At 38.8% G+C, this 19596-nt stretch overlaps 2 protein-coding genes and 1 long non-coding RNA gene across 3 annotated transcripts; 1 reads left to right on the top strand and 2 right to left on the bottom strand.

The window, feature by feature from the left end:
- Positions 1–209: 209 nt before the first annotated feature.
- Positions 210–4515, bottom strand: LOC137475333 (alpha-1-antitrypsin-like). Its single transcript, XM_068192523.1, has 4 exons — positions 3854–4515; positions 2941–3211; positions 2250–2397; positions 210–533 (listed from the first exon to the last, which is right to left on the bottom strand). The coding sequence occupies exons 1-4, from the start codon at positions 4479–4481 to the stop codon at positions 324–326; spliced, it is 1257 nt and encodes a 418-aa protein (XP_068048624.1). The 5' UTR covers positions 4482–4515; the 3' UTR covers positions 210–323.
- A 7227-nt stretch (positions 4516–11742) lies between these two features.
- On the bottom strand, positions 11743–17979 carry LOC137475331 (alpha-1-antitrypsin-like). Its single transcript, XM_068192522.1, has 5 exons — positions 17847–17979; positions 15542–16211; positions 13829–14099; positions 13021–13168; positions 11743–12037 (listed from the first exon to the last, which is right to left on the bottom strand). The coding sequence occupies exons 2-5, from the start codon at positions 16197–16199 to the stop codon at positions 11846–11848; spliced, it is 1269 nt and encodes a 422-aa protein (XP_068048623.1). The 5' UTR covers positions 16200–16211; positions 17847–17979; the 3' UTR covers positions 11743–11845.
- On the top strand, positions 16109–17582 carry LOC137475332 (uncharacterized). The gene is made up of 2 exons (XR_010999823.1): positions 16109–16249; positions 16825–17582. It is a non-coding gene; the product is annotated as an uncharacterized lncRNA (long non-coding RNA).
- Positions 17980–19596: the final 1617 nt, after the last annotated feature.

Raw genomic sequence — 19596 nt, 5'->3', positions numbered from 1 at the left:
CAGGAAATGGGAGACACAGGAAGTTTCTCAGCCAACAGCAGGGAGTTGTACCTACATACAAAAAACCCTGACACCATGATAACTACACAGAAAATGTGTATATGTTGAAGATCCCATGGCTGCCTATTTGGGCTGAGTAATTTTATAAGAATGGCCTATAATGTTTGTACCCGAATGTTGGTTTTAAAGTAGAGAAGAACTTGACAGAATATTTATTTATTTGTTAATTATGCATCAGATCAATTCTAGTCCTACTTTGCAAAGAAATTCCTGGGATGTGCACAAGCTCTTCTCTCTGCACTGGAGAGTATGAGTGCTCTGGCCTAGTCTTCCTTAGCAGCTGGGTTGACAATTTTCCCCAGGAAGAGCAGGCTGTCAGTGGTTTTGTCAATAACTATCACCAGGAAGGGTCTATTGAAGGTGATGTGAGGAGGAGGAGGCAATGGTAGACTCAGTGGTACAAATTCTACCATAGTCACTGCAGCAGCCTCTGTGCCATTCTCTCTGACATCCACTGTAGCCTTGTGAATTGCCTGCAAGATAACAGAGATTATAATCTAGGTGCAGAAGAGAAAGAAGCAGCTAGGGGAAATTTTGCTTGCTTTAACACTGTGAGAAGGTAATCCTTAAAAGAAAACACAGAATGAATGTAGAACTTGTGGGGAAAAAAATACTAGTGTCCAGCCTTTCCAAGACAAGCAAAGTTTGCTCTGAGTTCAGGAAAAGTTTTCTTCAACAGTCAGATTCAAACATGCCTGCTTGCAGAGACTGAGCAACATAGAGGATATTTATTATTCTGTTGTTTCTCAGAGTAACTGAGACACAAAAGAACACAAAAGAACACATACTGAACACAAAAGAAGAAATTTTTCATTTTGCATCAATTTCTGTGTAAGAAAAATAGTTCTCTCTGCAAAAACGATAGTGACAAGCTTTATAGAGTGTCTTTCTGTAACACAACCAATGGATAAGATTTTACAGGACTTTCTGTGGTAGGTATAGCAAATTTGTATTTAGGAATTCACATGAGCTATTACATTGGTTTTGGACAGTCCTCTGTTTTCTTCCTTCATTGTCTGCAGCACATCTAAAATTTCCTCTCATGAGTCTCTGCTTACCCTTCACCAGTTTACTTGGCTTTCCAGGCATCAATCCCATATCTGCAATCCAGGTGTTTCCATATGACATAGGGAGGAATGTGAGGAATCACAAATAATATGTGATGGAAGGACCTCTAGAGGCCATTGAATGCCACCAACCCTCCTGCACTGTGTCACCTCTGACACCAAATGAGGTTACTCAGGATTTAATCCAGTCAGGATTTGAGTATTTCAAAGGGAAGAAATTTCATAAATAACCCATACTAGTTTTTGATTACCCTCATGGTGAATTTTTTTATGTAAAACCCAATCAGAATATCCCATTTTCTGTCTTTTGTGTGTTGTCCCTTGATGTATCACAGTTCATCTGCAAGAAGAGTCTATGTCCATCTTGTCTCTACCTTTCTAATAAATATCTCCAGCCAGTGGCCCTTTCACCCTCCCTTCTCCTGACTGGCAGCTCCAGCTCTCCCAGCCTCTCCTCATACATCCAGGGCTCCAGCCACACAGCCATCCCGCTCACCCTCCTCTGGATCACTCTGCTGCAGGGTATCCATGTGTCCCTTGTATTTGGAGCCCCAAACTGGATGTGTTGAACTGCAGAGGTGGTCTCACAAGCGAAGGATAGAGGGAAGGCTCACCTCCCTCATGACACAAGGCATATACTCCTTGGGACTCTAGAGAAATCATTTTGTTTGTCTGTTTTGTCATTTCTTGCTTGTGAAATGGGGCTATCCCTGTCCCACAAGTCTGTTGTCCATATAAATTCTGAAGTGCTCAGAAAATGTAATAATGAAGGTTTATACATAGTATAAGAATGACTATTCCCAGACTTATGTTGTAACTATGATTTTTGTCACGCATTGCTTCTTTAACACCAGCTTTTTGTGAAATTACTCCTGCTGTGCTTTCCAGTTGTTTTCTCCTTCAGAGACTTTCAGCAAAGTTTGCAGGATCACTGTGCAGTAAACAATTTAATATTAAATGTAGGAACAGCAGCCATTTGATGCCTAACCTTTTCCTTCCTTTATTGCCATAATTAAACAATGACTACACTTCAGGGGTAGGATCAGCCTATTTGTAGGATTAAACCTGCATACAAACAAGGCAGAAAAATCTCTTGATTACCGTCCCTGCTTGCATACTTACTTTGGAAACCTTCAGAAGAAGATTTTTTGCCACTCCAGAGAGATCAGCCTGATCACTGAACACCTCTGTCACACCCATTTTCTTAAACAGGCTCTTCACATCATAGGAACCGGAGACAGAGAATTTTGGAAGATCCAAGTAGATTTCTCTTTTCAAAAATAAATAAAAATGTGAGTTTGTTATTGCAAGATCCCTTGATGCAGTATCTGTTGCAGGTATATATCCATCCCAAATACCCATGGAGATAAGGCTTGGCTTTCTAAGATAGAGATAAATCTCATGTTAGAGAAGCAGAAACTGAGGTACCTGTCCCACCAGCCACAGGCTGATCTGTGGTGCAGGGTTGGAGTGATGGTTTATGAAAGTGACTGACTGGAAGGTATCATCCAGACTGGAGAAAAAGAAATTGTATTTTCTTTTTAACTGGATTCCTCCTACTGAAGGCAGGTTCCTGAGGGCAATCTACCTGTGTGCAGGATCCTCACAACTGGGAGCTGTGACTGGGGGAGCTGAGAGGGTTCCCCTTTGGTATGAAATCACATGTTAGCTTGTCTGAGTTAAAGAAGCTGAGTAGTTCTTGTTCCTCGGAGCTGTACTTAGCAACTCATCATGGTATCCTAAGCTTTACCTTTCCTGGATGAGTAGTTTTAGCCTATTCAATATTTAAACAAAGCCACAATTAAAATATTACCTTTTTTCAAGTGCTCTCAACCAGTTAGACACTGTTTCTTTTAGCAGAGCATCTTCCACCTGTTCCATTGTCCCTTGATCAGGCAGAACAAACAATGAAGTGACATTTCCTTTGTATGGGATCTCTACTACCCAGCAAGACAACTTCTCATCCCTGTGGACATTATACTTCTTCTTTTGATGCATCATTTTGACCTTAACAGAATTCTTGGCATCCAAAAAGAAGTCACCATCTCTCGTGTTTAAACTGTTGAAAGGCCTTTCCCAGGTGCCTTTGAAAAAAAGAATGAGTATAGAATTGAAAAAAAGGGACTAATAAAGGCATGTCACATTAATTGATGCTTAAAATAATATACTTGAACTGTAGAGACAGCAGCAAGCCTATCTCAATTTAAGGATGCTTGTTGCCTGGCCATGGAAAGAAGCTTCATCTCTTTTCAATGGTTTTAATAAAAATCACACAAGAAAAGTATAGGTTGAGGCTTGCAGAGGAAAAGAGATGAATCTTTGCCTGTTCAGATAATGGTAAATCTTTCACAGACTCCAACTATACAAGCTTCAGGCTTATTCCTTTCATGCAAGTGTCATCTGTGTTTGACCATGTCCTGCACAGCCAAATACCTGTGCCTTTCAACAAATGATCATAAGTTCTGAATTCTTCAGCTCTGAACCTGGTTTAAAATTTATATGACATTGATCAGTACTTCTGCTGGTTCTGATATTTTTTCATTTTTCTAAAAATTTCTCATATAGAAAATGATTCTTCATACCTGTCTTTCAAGTATTTTCCTGTGTAATTTAAAATCAGAAAGTTGTGTTTTAAATTAGATGATGTGTTCACAATGGGAAAAAGTTTTGTTTCTTAGAACTTCCAGAGCTTATTTGTATAGCTGCTACCCATGTCTGTCACTCACCTTTAAAGAAAACGTAGTTAATGAGAACCATCACTGTTTCCGAATCAAGACTCTTGACTAAATCAACAATTTTGCCATGTGTTTTTGTTTCCACGTACATATTGATTTCCTTTATAGCCTGTGGAATATTCTGGAAGTTACTAGAAACAGGTTCAGCATAATAAAAATTTGTGGCACGATCTAAAAAGTTTTGAAGCAATTCCACTTGGCTATCTACAAATAGGGCATTGCCGATGTTCAATTGCTCTTCTCGGTGAGGGTCATTCAGCATCTGGAGAATATGCTGAAATCCCTCATGAATCTCCTGCTCCTCCATCTGTGTCAGGTTGAAGGCAAGGCCTTTCTGCAGCTCTCTGAGCGTGTTTGATCTGGCCCCCAGGGTGAGCATTGCAAAGGCAGTGGCGATACTCAAAGGAGAGAAGAAAATATTCCCGTTGCCTGTCTCTTCTCTGATCTGCTTGTAAAGCTTAAATGCAAAGTCAGCATTGCTGGGGGCTAGCTTGACATAAGGCAAGTTTTCATAATTAGCCTGGGACTGGTCTTCTGGGAGTGGTATTTGTTGTACCTGCTGTTGACCCTGGACTTGAAGTCCAAGAAGCAGCAAACACAAATACAATGCAGACTTCATTGTCCTGAACAGTCCTGTTAAGAAAGAACAGACCGACTTTTAGATCTGGAGAAGTTTTTCATTACTGGATAAAAGATTTTGTATTCTAGATACTGATTTTCAGATATCAGTCATTAGAACTACTCTTCTACTTGGCCTCTGGAATGGTCTGGCCTACAGTTTATTTCTAGTCAGTTCTCTTAGTTTGTGACCAAGGAGCAAAGGAAATAAGACAATAATGTGGTATTACCACGGAAGAATAAGCTTTTCTGAGGTATTATGTGTGAAATAGTTCTTGCTTCTGACTAGCATGGCCTCAGTGCATTCCTCAGTGCCTTGGGGTACATGGCTGAACTCATGTATTGGCACCCATCTATCTGGTGAGTACTGTGGCAGAGGGACCAACTTTTGTTTATATGTTTCTGTGGTACCCGTGGTCTTGGTATGACTTTGGTTTTCAAGCCTTGCAGAGATAGTTATAGCAGTTTATAAAATCCACCTAAATACTCAGCCCTTAAACTGTTTATATATTTCTGCCTCTTATGTAACAGCTCTGACTGAACACCTATATTATTTCAAGATTTTACTTTAAGTGTTTCAGCAAATTGAGGCTAAATCAAGAAATTTTTTTTACACTCTATATTGCACATAAACTATCCATAAAATTGCAAAGCTCAAGACTCAAGAGCTTAGGAAAGCTACAATAGAATCTGCCTTGCTGTGTATATGTAATTTGATAATGTTTCTTTTTCCTTTAACCAACATTAGAAGCAAATTCTACATAACCCCACAATCTCTCTTCTGTCCTTTTGGCGGAGGAATACTGCAACATATTGGAGAAGAATGCTCTCCATGTAGTGCCATACCTAAATTATCTCAAACGACAGAAACTCAAACCCATGAAGCAAGCACTGGCCCTCAGGGATATAGAGATAGTCTGAATACTGTTCATAGCAGCTGTATACTTATCCTGGAGAATGAGATTCTACCCAGAATCTGCCTCAGGCTGTGTGTCTAATGCCAGGTTCAGGTCTTGCACCAGACTTATTCTGGGGAGTTGTTATTTCCAGGTTTCCCCTTTTCTGGATATCCATTATGAAAAACTGAAGATATAAGCTGTTAAAGTACTGAGTATGGGAGCTATACTCCACATGTCTAAAATGTTGGGTATGAACACTGACTCAGGAAAAAAAGGCATTCTAGCTTTCAGCAATTCATTCTGTTCTGGTAACGATTCTTTTAATAATCCCCCAAATCTGCCTTTGAGAGAGACTGATTTCTCTTCCAGGCCACTTGACTGCAAGTAGCCTGTTCTCTAAGCATACTAGACAGAAATGAAGCTACTCTCCTTAGCCCTGCATCAGCCTGGAATAGTTGGGACATTGAGATTTCAACTAAATTTATTCCTCTGGGAGCAGAGACAAGGCTTTGTTCTTCATCTTGGTACTGATTGTTGGGTATTCTTTTTGGACTTCAAATCCCTATCATCCTGTCACTATAGCTAGGAGATGGATTGCTGAATGAATTTTGTTTCAAACATTCAGAAAATGCTTTCAGAAGCTAAAATAATTTCCAATTACTGTACAAAACAAATTAATCTCAGCAGTAAACAGAAGGGATCACACACAGCATAAATTCAAAGACTTCTAAGAAAGTATAGTATGGTACTTACTGTGCTGGACTTTTCTTTCACAGTGCTTCTTCCCTCATTCATCTGCTTTCTAGTATTAAGTTAATGTCCCCTGGTAAAGATTAAACAGGACAAATAAGAGTTATTTGCAAAGCAAAGATTAAGTAAACTATTTTTTTTCTGGATATCAAATATTTAAAGTCTTTTTCCCATCACACAGCCAGAATGATGCCAGCACCTAGGGCTCTAAAGGGAGAGAAAGATCAGAGACTTTGCTACTTTTGGCTCAAGCTAATCTGTATGTAAAAATTCTTTACCAATAACTGTAAATCAGTTCCTGAAAATAGAACATGAGAAGAACTGGAAAGCTAAGAAAAGGCCAAGAACATGGATGCCCTGTCCCACTGAACTTTCTGCACAGGATACCCTGATGCAACAATGCCATCTAATTGAGTACCCAAGGCAGCAGCAAGTTTGTTCAGGTACAGCTCCACCCTGCCATAAATGGCATTATTTGATGGGCTCAGAACACTGGTTAGCTTTTTGAGGCACCATAGATGAGTATTTTAGAAACTACTGAAGTGAAAAGCAAAGCATAGCTTGAAAAATAACTGAAATAAGAAAACAAATAAAAGAATGAAATAGGCAAACTTTTCCATAGCAAAATGTTAACTGGGGAGAAGAGAGAAGACCATAACCTCATGTGCATAGGATCAGCATAAATTACATACATATCATACATATCCTACACTGGGATCCCTCTCAGAGGAAGCTGAAACAGGCACAATTTCGTTATTTAGAAGGTTATTTAAGGATGAGGTGCATGGCAGTTATCCTAATTAGCAATGACTAATTATTTCCATTGAATGTACATGATTTCGCCCCAGGTAAACTTACAATTTATCTACACATAGGAATCAATCATCATTGTTATTGCTATGTAACTACTCTCTCTTACAAGACAGAGGCAGGGTTGGTCAGAATGTATTCCTACAGAGAGGGTTATTTTTCATGAAAAATGACCAAGTCTCAGGATTAGCAAGTATGCTGTTGCTTAACTCTAGCAAAGACAAGATATTTCTCTCAAGCCTAGGCCTGCCTACATAGATAACATTAGTCTTTCAGCCCAGTCCTAATGCTTGGCTAACCATCTAAAGGATGCCACTGTTTCTTGAGAAGAATTTCTGGGAACGGCAAAGCTGTTGCAGTAATTCCTCTCCTTTCTCCCAGGAGATGCAGCAGCACACAGCATGTCAGGGAGAGAGTGGAAAGTTGATTCTGTCGCTGCTCACAACTCCCAGGAACCAGATCCTCTGACCCTGGCCCAAGTGTCTTCCTAGACAAGGTTAAGACCCACAAATGACCATTTTCAAAGAATCAGCTTCCCAGCAATTCCAGACAGGTCAGCATGGTTAGCGAATCCATCAGTCACTCCCAGAACTTTGAAAATCTCCCTTAGGTTGTAGGTGCCAGAAATAGAGACTCTTGGATAATATATGTTGCTTCTGTTGAAGGCAATGGAAAATGAGGGTGAATTACCACATAGTCACACATATCACCTGCATGTCAGCCAGGAAAAACACAGGGAGAAGAAAGCAGTTTGTTACTTCACTGCACATTCCTATTGTTGAAAATGGCTGTGTCCACAGAACATGGGGATATGCAAGGCCAAACTAGAAATTTTGTGTAGTTTTGCAAAGGAGAGCCATCCAGGGGAATTGCACAGAAGAGAGTGTGGGATTCCTGGATGCTTTGAGATAAGTAGTGGTTCAGACAGTGGGACTCTTGCTCCAGGAACCAGGGCAGTCATATAAAGGACTGACAAACATGCTTTTCCCATTGGCCTGATAATGGTCTATATGGAAGGAATTAAGGAATAATTTAATTATCTCTCTTTCTTCTCTTCCTGACTCTGCTCAGTTATGCAATGTGTCTTGGCTCCTCCTTTCAGGAGCAGTTTCATCCCATATCATTAACTTATTTCTGTTGCTGCTTGGTCATCAGATTATCATATTTCAGTTGCTGCTTGGTCATCTGATTCTTATATGCTGGCTTTGCTTGTTATATTTGAGGGCTTTCCAGGGCAAAGGATTTCTGACTGTATAAACAAAATATCAGCAAGATAAATGTGTACATTGCACGATAAATCATCATGCAGCTATTTCTTGTTCCCCTATAAAGATGTATCATTCAAGGTATATCTACAAAAGTTCATCTAAATTTACTTCTTGACATACGTAACTCCGTTAAAATTGGGAGATTGGTATCATTGCAAAACTGGTGTAAGTAGAATAAAAATCAACTCCTTTCAGTAATTTTATCTTTTTCTGTAGAGGGCATCTCAAATATACTCTACATGTCTTACAAATATTTAATACTTTTCTCCTCAAATAATGAAAGTGCTTTAGGCTCCCATTTCAAAAACCAGCATGACTAACAGAAAGAAAAAAAAGCTGAAGGCTAACCAAAAATCTGTGACAGAACTGGGAATAGAAACTAGACTTTTCCTACTTTGTTTTCAGCTTCCTTCCCCAATGCAGTAGGAATCTTTGAATTGAATTTTCATATAAACTCATAGTCTGCTAGAAGAAAGCCATATAAGCAGAACCAAGTACTCTATTTTTTCCTTCTGGGCTATATCTCATAAGAAAATAAAGTCCTTTTTTTATCAGGTGTGATTCCTTTTCTCTTAACAGACATTTTACTTCAGATTATTATTTCATTAGTGTTCAGAAAATAATCTCCTAGCATTGAATGAAAAAGTGTTTCCAAAAGCATAGAAACATTTAGGGCTTGATGTGAATTCCATTGAAGTCAATGAACCAGCACTGTAATGCTCAATATGGGTGATCTGTCACTGACAGCTCATCTCAGATTTTCCTGATACATTTTTCATTAAGTTCCCAGATAGTAGAGTTGTAGACATACCTGACACTACCAAAGCTTTTCAAAACTAGTTGTTAGAAGTTTTATAAAAAACACTCAATTAAAACAGGGATGAAAATAAGTAATAGTAAGTAGAATTCAAGACCAAAATTTTGCTCTCAAAATGTATCTTAGCTTGACTTTCTCTTTTGAAAAGATACATCAAACTCAAGTAGTTAGGACTACAGACCAAAGCCCTAAATTAATAACAATTGTGCAAGAACTTAGAGATGGCAGGTATAACTCCCAGAATTAAAATAAATGAGAGAAAATGAAAATTGTTGTGCCCTCCTGAGTGCCAGTGAGGTCAAAGGCCACCCCTTCCAGCACGTGAGCCTGACTGGTGGCTCCAGAGACCAGGGAGAGCAGAGCAAAAGCAGTATAGAAGCTGACCAGGGAGAAGAAAACACTCGCAAGGTTCTTGGGCAGTCAGTTGCCTGTAAAACTATAAGGAAGAGTGTGTGTTTCTGAGGACTATCCATTGGCAGCGCCCAAAAGGATATCCATTGTGGGCCTGCTGTTCCTGTGGAGCTTAGTTTTCTTACTCTTGTGGCCACTGAGCTGTAGACAGTTAAGGACAACAGGCTCACATGCAGCAAAGGAGCACTTCATGCAGTCATGGATAAAGAAAAAGTAAAATTGTAAATAGATTTCATATCTGGGTACCATACCAAAAACAACTTGTAAATTCATCCATCTGAATTGATGAATTCAGAACTTCTATGGTTATTACTTTATCAGGTTATAGCCACATTTGTCATTCTGATTTGTCAGTAAAATAACTTCTAAACATTTTTAGCAATCAAAAAAAAAAGAATTTCCCTTTGGTCTGGCACTGTCTTTGAGAATGAATTGATCACCTAGGATTTGATTACATCTCTCTGGCCCAGCACTAATTTGGCAGTAGTATTACTGCAGTCGTGCTCTGCTTTAACATCACTGCCAGGTCTGAGTGGGGAGCTATGCTCTTTATCACCTCCATCTCTGCTTGCTCTCTCTGCCTGCCCCTGCACAGTTGTTGGAAGGATAGCTGCATGATTTTGGCCTTGGGTGCTGAGCCTTTCTTAACAAGGGGTCCACCTGCCAAAGGAGATTCTCCAATGGCCTTTTTATGCCAGCTCATTCCAGTTTGCAGCATCAGGCCACACTTAGCAAGCAGCTGGGTCCTTGACCTAGCGACAGACTTTCTGGATCATAAGAAAAATCTTGGTTTCAATATTTTTAAGGAGGAAAGGGGATCTAGATGATGGACAATGCCTATGCTTCCACAGAAAGTTGTGTAACATTTTAAATTGCATTTGAGTTCACTTAAGTTACACATAATAGAATTAAACTTTCATGTTTTTTTCTTCATGGTAGTTTCTATGTGCTCAGCTTTGAAGTGTTTCTGGTAACTGCATCATCAAAGTGTTGCGGTATCATCTAAGGAACAGCACAAATCCTTAATGAGGAGCAGCCTTTTGAAAATAAGCACTCACATTTACTGTGAAAATAAGCATACATAATTACAGCAAAGGCACAGGACTAATCAGGAGAGACCACCCAAACACATCTGTGCTAAGTACGTGGGAGTCTCGCAGTCTGTGACTTGATGTAGTTTTGAAGGGCGTTTATTGAACTGCCTAGTCTTGTTCCACATCATGGTCTCCAGTTCCCTCCTTTCTGAGAAGTAGTTGTGAAGGCCTATCAGCATCACCTGGAACTTAGTGTTGTTCAAAAAAATGCAAATTGAGAGCGGAGAGGGAGCTTGTAGGGCTGAGTGATGAAGGGACACTTTCCCACTCCCCTGTTGTTCACTCTGGCTCCATTTGTCCCAGTACACAGAGAAGTTCTGGAGAACAGACCTGGCCATCAGCCTGCAGACACATTCTTATACTTTTAGTACAGTTCAGACACATGCCACCGTATGATTCTTCCAAACAAGTGCTAAGCATGTGTCTGGAGTCAGCATAGGCCAAGGGTCATTTCCAAGAAGTAGATGGAATGACTTGCAGGGTCAGAATTAAGCAATGTGGATACAACCTGTGATGAGGCAGCTGACCTCATGGTTAGAGAACAGACCTTGGGGTTCTTTATTTACCAGCATAGACATAAACTCTGGAGATAGGATTAATTTCAATGTTTGGTTTCTTCCCCTTCCAGGTATTCATATCCTGTCTTTTTGAACATCCACTTACAAGAAATACAAGATTAAATCTATAATGCAATGACAGTAGAAACTTTTGGATATCTAGCCAAAACAATTACCAGCAGTGCTTCCACATAGGATGTTTGTGTAGAGTTTCTTTCATTAATGGCCATCTCAAGGAAGCCAACACAATGTGGGTGGATACCATCAGCTGTGAATGTCCTAAAGGAGAGTATGGAATAAGACTTGACCTTCAAAGGAAGTGCCTAGGCCTGGTCTAAAGTGACTGACTCTCCCAGAGTGTAATTTGCAGATATCCTTCCTTCTACTGAAAACCCTACCAATGTCAGAAGCCAACGTGTAGTTTGCAGAGAATTCATTTGGATTTATCCACTGAAATTTTATTTACTTACAGTATTTCAACTGAGTCTCTCAGCTGGATATTACCTTGCTTTTCAAAGATGGCACTGATCACTAAAAGGCTGATTTATCAAATGCTTCACAATTCACTAATAGGTTTATCTCAGGTTATTCTCTATGGAAGGATAAAGCTAAAAGAATGTTTCTAAGAAAGACTGCACTCTTTCCTGATTTTTTAGGGAAAAATAAAATTGTTAGTAACTGCTGGGATATAATTTTAATGATAATGGACAATAATTCCATAAAATGCAATTCAAATCAATAAGACCAGCCACTGACCAGTCATTTTTCAGCTGGGTTTACAATTTTTCCCATGAAGAGGATGGTCTGAGTATACTGATCAACAATCAACAGCAAGAATGGATGATTGAATTTAACAATGGGAGGAGCAGAATGAGGAAGAAAATCTATGCTGTTGGCTGCTGCAACCTCTGTGCCATTCTCATGAATCTTCAGCAGAGCCTTGTGAGTAGCCTACAATAAAATACAGCAAGAATTAATGTATGTGGAAGACGTGGTGTGAAATTATTCAAATTAACACAAAGTTAATTCAACTACTGCCTTTCACAAAAATTGCTGGTAAGCCAGGAACCAGGAAGAAGGGCACTACAGCCCATTGTGTGGTTTTCAGCAATGTTGTCTCAATAAGCAAATATTTACACATTCAGTGTTCCTCACCACAACTGTGATCAATGCAGAGCTTAGCAACTGCACACCTTGCGGAATTAATTGAAAGTAAAATAGCCAAGCAAATTCAAAGGGAATGTCAGTTTCAAAGGGAAAGGAAATGGGGCTCCAGAACTGCTCTGTAAGTATTCCTAACAGCACATGCATTACAGTTTAGCCAGAAATTCAACCTGACTACCAAATTTTTTGTAAAGTTATTGTTGGGCATGTTTAATCCTTTTCTTTTACTAGTCCCAAAATGCTAGAAAAATGTAAGTGATGTTTTCAGAATGGCTGTAAAAATGCTAGTTTTTATCTTCACATTATTTTCAGTAAATGGGATGTTTTCCTCAAGTCTGGTCCATTTTATATTTTTAGCACTCAACAGAGCCTTCAATGGTGACAGCAGTTTCTAAATCCTTTAAAATTATAGAATGCATGTTAGAAAAAGCCCACTTTTTTGGTGGATATGCTGATGCAAGACATGCACAACACAGTTACCCATAGGCACTTCTTTTACATGCAGAAAATATGTTGTGTTTAGTTTCCTGGTTAAATGCTAAACCCACCCCTCCATCTACCCTCCACCTTTGCTTGTTAGACAAAAGAAAATATCCTTATCTCCAGATCTTGGAGAAGTCCGAGGGAGTTTAAAGGGACTTAATCAGCTAAATGTTCTATTTCAAGTATTAGCTAGCCCTAGCAATAAGCAAAATTTCCCAGGTGAGCTTAGGGTAAGGCAATTGGCTGTTAAGGAATCCATAGATGGTTGTTTCTGCTCATAAACTTACTTTTGAAACCTTCACATCAGGGTTTCCTGTGATTCCAGACAGATCAGCCCAATTAGAAAACACATCAGTTACACCCAGATTCGTTAAGATCCTCTTTAAGTCATAGGTGCCTGAAATTGATAGTTTTGGAATACGCAATTCCATCCTCCTGTCAATTTAAAAGTAAATTACGGTAGTTATTGCAATCAGAACATGCCTTGGACTGAAGATTCCTAACTTGATGGTGGTTCTTCTGTGCTAAAATGCTAGTTTTTCATCTAAGAAATGTGGCAAGAAAAAGAAGATAGGAAGATGCTGGTCTGGAGGATAGAAAAGTATGGAAGGAGAAAGACATCAGTTCGTAATTATTTTATAATTCTGCAACACAGTCACTTTATGAGACAGTAAACAGTAGTGCTGCCAGCATTTTTGAGACAAAGTTTGATTTCTTTTTCAAACCTTGAAGGTTCTGCTTTTGGATTTCACACCCCATTCCCTCTGAGGGATCTGACTGCTATGTCACAGTATCACCACTCAAAATATTTTGCTTGTGGCAAAGGAAATGGTGATACTTAGCATCAACTAAAAAATATATGAGGGAAAAAGAATTAAATTTCCTCAGAGATCTCTTCTTTCATAACAAGGCAATTTTCTAAATTTTTCTGATTCTAATTTTTGCTGAAGTATCAAATAATTTGGTCTGATCCTTTATACTACTTCTATTGTTTAAACCTTCCATCAAAAATACAAAATAGTAACTGTAACACCTGACTATGGCATTCAGACTTTGGATTCTGACTACCTCGATTCATCAAAATTCTATATTTACCGTCTTTGAAGAGATCTTTCCCATTTATAAACAGTGTTTTTGGTCAGGACACGTTCCAACTCTTTCATTTTTCCTTTATTGGGCAGAATAAACAATGCTGTAACATCTCCCTTGTAAGGAATCTGCACCACCTTGCAAGACAGCTTCCTGTCAGAGTAGGCTTTATAAAATCCATCTCGAATCATCATTTCCACTTCAACTGAGGTCTTTGCATTCAGATGGAAAAAGTCCTTGTGAGTCCCCTTAATATTGAAAGGATTTTCCCAGTAAGCTTAAAACCAAAAGAGAAAGAATGGAATTTAATACTTATTTCAGTGAGGATATATTAATATTGTCCAGACTAAAGTACAATAAATAAAACCATATCTGAATATTTACACTTGGAAATAAAAAGTATTCAAAGTTTATTAAATGTCTTATTCTCTGTAATAATTAAATACCACAGGTTAAATTTTGTATGGATTTGTACACACTCTTTTAAGTCAGATAAATTAAATGAAGTAACTTCATCGTATTATCTTATGTTTTATTTGAAGCACATGAAAACTGACCAGAATCCAGGGATTTGCTGTTTTCTGAATATTGCTTATAAAGCAAGTTTCACAGCAGATGTCTAACTTTTAAAAGGTATCTTGTTATGCTCCTCACATGGTTTTTTATATGTTTTTCACCTTGTAGCACTAAGGAAAAGCTTACATGCTAGAGAAACACAAACTTTTGGACCTGAACATAACTGCAGTATGGTAAATGGAATAGGGCCTCAAGCTCTTTAGTCCTCAAAATGCTTTGGTCTTTATTCAATTGAATTTTCTATGATATTTTATTTTGTAATAAAAAGATAATTCACTAAACAAATAGACTGGGATTACAGCTTGCCATTCTGTAAGTATGTTTTTTGGCTTTTTTTGTTTTTTAATGTTGAATAGAAATAGCCTAATTTGAAAAATAAATAATGGAATGTAAATGCCACAATATTCTGGTTACTTTATAAGTTTAAGCCTTCTCCCTTGTTCTACAGGAAAGAAATTTACTCTGGTATGGTGCTCAGACTAGGAAACCTGAGATTAGGTCACCCAAATTTATAAAGTATTTGAAATAAAATCTTTTTTTATTTTGCTAAAAGTTCATAATTTCAAAATATTTTCCAAATATTCCTTTCTGGGTGGGAAATTCAGTGTATGTCCTCCATGCTGCTACAAATGAACACCCAAGAAGAAGTTAATTATTTCCAAAGCAATACATTCAAATACCTCTTGGGATGTGTGTAATATGATGACAGCTCCAGAGGTACCTACCCATGTAATGGTCATGGACTGTAAGTAAATTAAATGTTTTGGAAATTTTTGTTAATCATCATCATCTTCAGAATTTAGTTTTCTAATTCACACATACACTGTGAAAACATTTTGATTTTTAAACTAATAAGTAGATGAAGTCTGACAGGATAATTTAACAATGCACAAATTCCCTGGCAATTCCCTGAGCCTGAATATTACAAGTAAATGAACTTTTATGCTTAGAAGTCTAAATATATGCTAGAAAAATTTAGATGTGGAAGAGGTTTCAGAGTTGAAAACTTTTGGGTTTTTTTTCATAATAGTCTCATCTAAACACATTTATTTTTAAATTATTCCAAAATAACTTGGTGTACTTGTTTTACTTCAGGTGAAACAGCACAAAACAGATGCGGTAAATAGCATCTATGTAACTTACCTTTGAAATAAATGTAGTTAACAATTACCATCAGAGTGTTTGGATCGAGGTCCTCAAGTATTTGGTTTATATTTCCATGGGTTTTTTTCTTTACATAATCATTGATCTCTTTTTTAGCTTCAGTGGAATCCTGGAAGCTACTAGAGACAGCTTTTGCTCTATACAGTTTTTTGATGTCCTTCAAAAATGTTTTCATTGGTTTCAGGTGTTTGTCCATGAACAGGGTGTTGCCCATGTTCAGCTGCACCTGGCTGCCAGGGCGGTTCAGCAAGCGGAGGAGCTGACGAAAGCCATCATGTATCTCCTCCTTCTGGATGTTGGTGAGGTTAAAGGCCAGTCCTTCCAGCAGCTGAGCCTGGCTACTGCCTCGGGAGCCCAGGGCCAGAAGGGCAAGGGCAGCAGAGATGCTGACTGGGGAAAAGAAAATGTTCTTGTCAGGTTCTTGAGTGGTTGCTTGCCTGTAAAATTGAAAGGCAAAGTCTGTATTGCTTGCGATTATCCTTTGGCAGGACTCAAGAGGATCTACCTCAAGAGAATGCTGCTCCTGGGTGTCAGTTGCCTCAGGCTGGTCCGTGTGGTGATCTGTCTGGGTCAGACTGTAGACATTGGGGTGAAGCATGGCCACCAGCAAGCACAGTGGGACCATGGCCTTCATCATTCTTCACGGATACTGCGTGGACAAAGAACAAAAGGTTTTGGATGCTGGAGGTTGGCTGTATCGACACCTCATCTTTCATTTCTGTCTGCTACTGCCTTCAAGTGGAAATCACTGTTCTGTCTTGACCTCCTCCTTTGCTATGGAAGTGTTTTTTTAAATTCTTGTGCTTCTGAGTTTACCTGTAATTCCTATCCATTGCTGCCTACTTCAGTTCTACTTTGCTCTAGGTACAAAAATTCCTTGTTAGTGGGGAAAGAAACATGTGATTGATAAAGAAAAATAAGAGTCTTAAAAGGTGCTTTTTTTTTTTTTGTTTAAATTGCAAAGAAACACATTAGAAGCCTTATGATGAATTATTTTGTGCTTATCTCCTAAGACCTCTGGGGATTATTATGCTATTAGCATGTGAATGAGGTTTATGTTAAAAAACAGTGCTACACTACTTTATCAAAGGAAAACAATACAAGATTGCAGAATTCAAAAGTCCTATTTTCTCTTATTTCTGACTCATTTTACAAATCAGCTAATCATAAGAGCTGGTAAAATTTTTCTGCTTCAATACCTGATTAAATCAGAATACGTTTGTCTATTTCAAATGACCACTCGTGTGCCACTTGTCTTCCAGATGGGTTCCTTCTTGTGTGTATCCCACATCTAGTTATAGGAAGGTGAGACCATTAGTGTGGACTTGGCCTCTCCTGTCTTTCCAAGCTTCTTATCGGCAGGAAAGTATTCTTTTGTAAGGTAAATATGCCTAAGGCCAGAGTAGTGCTCAGCAGCAAGACTGGATCAGGGCATCTTGGACATTTGTAGTGAGTGTGACCACTTTTTGTCTTTCTTTGTTTACTGCTTTCTTTTTTTCCAGTTCAGCCAAGAACATGCTGGGATGATTTGTGGTGTCTAAGAAGCTTTACCTCTCAGAAAACAAGTAAGAGCTATTCCCATTAAAAATATGGTACCAGTGACTAGAAAAGCTCTAGGTAGTCTTCACCTAATGTTCTGCTTGAAACAGAACAGCTTCAGGCAGAAGCTCACAAGCTACCTGCTTACCCCCATTCAATGTAAAGGCACTCAAAGACATGGATTCAGCAGAGCAGATGAGATGTTTACTGGGATTCTCTCCACCCTGGGACAGCACTCTGCCCACTAAGATTTGGGTGAAAAGGAGCCAGCCTGTCTTTCTGCAGCTTTGCTCTCTGTGATCTGGGTAAATTGGAATTTACAGAGGACATTGGTGCATAGCAAGATCAGTTTGTGAATTCTGCCTGGGTCATCTTAGTGTATACAAGACATTTACTCATTCACTTCAGTTTTGGTTATCTGATTGTAAGCTTTAAGGAAAATTAGTAAAGATAAATAAAATTGACAGTTGAGAAGTCAGAATACTTCTGTTATTGAAGCATATTTTTTCTAGGTGTTTTTGAGCTATTTGGGATAAATATTCAGAGCAGAGTTATACTCTGTGGAGCTGCTGTAATGAATCCCCAGAATTTGCTATTCAGTATTTCTTGAAATTAAATTCAGCTGTCATTTGAGTACTTAGAAAATAGGTTTCACCTTTGAAAGCAGATGCCCTTTATTACTCACTTAGTTAAATACCATACAGCTGGGTCAAAATCATTATGGTAAAGATAACTGGGTACTTACTTTACATTCAGAGGGCTCGTGCTCTCAGTGGGCTGTGCTGTTTCTTGCTGCTTTACTTGCACTGCTGTTTTCCTCTGTTAAACATTACATGGCTTCAGATACATATTACCTAGAAGAACAAAGCTAAATGCTGATGAATTGTATGCCTATGTCCACATCTCTTCACTCCAAACAGAGCAAAGACCACTGGGCCCAGGCTGGTCAGTAGAATACAGTATTACATCCCAAAGGGTATGCAACTCCTCAGCAAATATTTATTGGAAATGATATTTTGGTGTCAAGAGCAGCTACTCTGCTCTGTGTGCTACCTGAGGTGAATATAAATGTTGATCTGGAAGCACAATTTTGCCCAGCACTAAGCTCTGAAGGCCAGGGTGAGCGAGCTACAAGTGAGCTACAAGCACCACTTGTCCTCAGTCATGCTACCCAGCTTACTGGACTCCACTTACGTGTCAACATCTCATCTTTTATTTCTACACATTAGAAACCCCACTGGTCGCTACTCAGAAGTCAATGAGTCCCCTTGGCCTCCTAAATAAAGAGGGTACCTCATTCAGTCTTGTAGGCATGGTGAATTTTAGGTCTGTGGCAATTTATTGAATGGTCTACTCACAATCAAATGATCCTTTCTGTATCTCTATTAAGGACCACCTAGCCTATCAAGATCTGAAAAGTACTTAATGTAGACTTCAGCACTTGAAAAACCTGTATAAAATACGTGCCATTACTGCAAGTGCCCAAAGACAATACTGGACAAATGCAACTGCTGTAATGTATACGAGCAGCAACCTAGTCTCAAATGCATCAAACAATAGCAAATGATGGAAGAGAGTAACCCAGAAATATTAACCAGTAATAAATAAAGGTAGTCTCAAACTGTGAGTCTCACCCTTCTTATAAAGATTAATTTCCTGGGAATCTTCCAAAAGAAGATGAAGATAAGTGCTGTGAAGCAGGTTTACCACCATTCACCAATGGATGAGCTGTTCAGATGCATGGTTTGATCAGCTAGCCAGGAGAATGCCTGCTTAGTCTCTCTATGCCTCTACTACACTTTGCAGGACTTGTTCAGCAAGAGACAGTACAATCCCCTTGATACTGTAGAACCAAGGAGCTGTGTATGTAAAACTGTGTAAGCACAGCAGTTCCCAGCTATGCTGCTTTCAGAGGTCATTCTTTACCTGCTGGAATTCATGGCCTTGGTCATGCAGATAGGTTCCCTGCATGGTATTTACAGGCTCAACCCTTTTTTTAATTTTCCTTTTTTTTTTTTTTTTTTTTTTTTAATTTCAGAATATAGATTAACACTGCAGGTTTGCCTTAGTTTGCCTTAGCCAAGGTTAAGTATTTTGATTTTTGAATTTGTATTTTTTCTTATTAGAGTACCAATTGCTGTTGTCCCTTGGAGCACTTGTGAAGGTCAGGGGAGGCTTGATGGAATAGCCTGTTTTCTTTTTTTGCCGGCCACAAACACTCATGCATTTAAATTGAATGAATGTATAAGTCAGAATGCCTGATGGTACAAGTGCAGTCTTTCAGGGAAAAGGAGAGAGGTGCTCGTGGTGCTCCAAGACAGGCTGTTGGTGGTTCTGGGCACTTCTTTAGTCATAGAGGTGAGCAGTGTTAAATATTTACACTTCTGTTAAACATTACATGGATAAAAAACTCCATCTGTCTGAGGACACAGATAAATGCTGATGTAGCCATGCAAAGAAGGTAGAAGTCAGTGCTCTCTGGGCTGGCTGGCTTT

The sequence above is a fragment of the Anomalospiza imberbis genome, chromosome 6, assembly GCF_031753505.1.
Source record: "Anomalospiza imberbis isolate Cuckoo-Finch-1a 21T00152 chromosome 6, ASM3175350v1, whole genome shotgun sequence".
NCBI lineage: Eukaryota > Metazoa > Chordata > Aves > Passeriformes > Viduidae > Anomalospiza > Anomalospiza imberbis.
The sequence above is the reverse complement of the archived record's forward strand: the minus strand, read 5'-3'. Positions and strand labels throughout refer to the sequence as shown.

What these genes read in the sequence shown, in the direction of transcription:
- LOC137475333 (XM_068192523.1), bottom strand. Translation starts at nt 4,481, where the DNA reads ATGAAGTCTGCATTGTATTTGTGTTTGCTGCTTCTTGGACTTCAAGTC. An exon ending in TAACTACGTTTTCTTTAAAG is followed by an intron (nt 3,212 to 3,853) that starts GTGAGTGACAGA and finishes TTTTTTTCAAAG; the next exon opens with GCACCTGGGAAAGGCCTTTC. An exon ending in TTGAGAGCACTTGAAAAAAG is followed by an intron (nt 2,398 to 2,940) that starts GTAATATTTTAA and finishes ATTTTTGAAAAG; the next exon opens with AGAAATCTACTTGGATCTTC.
- LOC137475331 (XM_068192522.1), bottom strand. Translation starts at nt 16,199, where the DNA reads ATGATGAAGGCCATGGTCCCACTGTGCTTGCTGGTGGCCATGCTTCAC. An exon ending in GAAAGATCTCTTCAAAGACG is followed by an intron (nt 13,169 to 13,828) that starts GTAAATATAGAA and finishes TTAAATTGACAG; the next exon opens with GAGGATGGAATTGCGTATTC. An exon ending in CTGATGTGAAGGTTTCAAAA is followed by an intron (nt 12,038 to 13,020) that starts GTAAGTTTATGA and finishes ATTTTATTGTAG; the next exon opens with GCTACTCACAAGGCTCTGCT.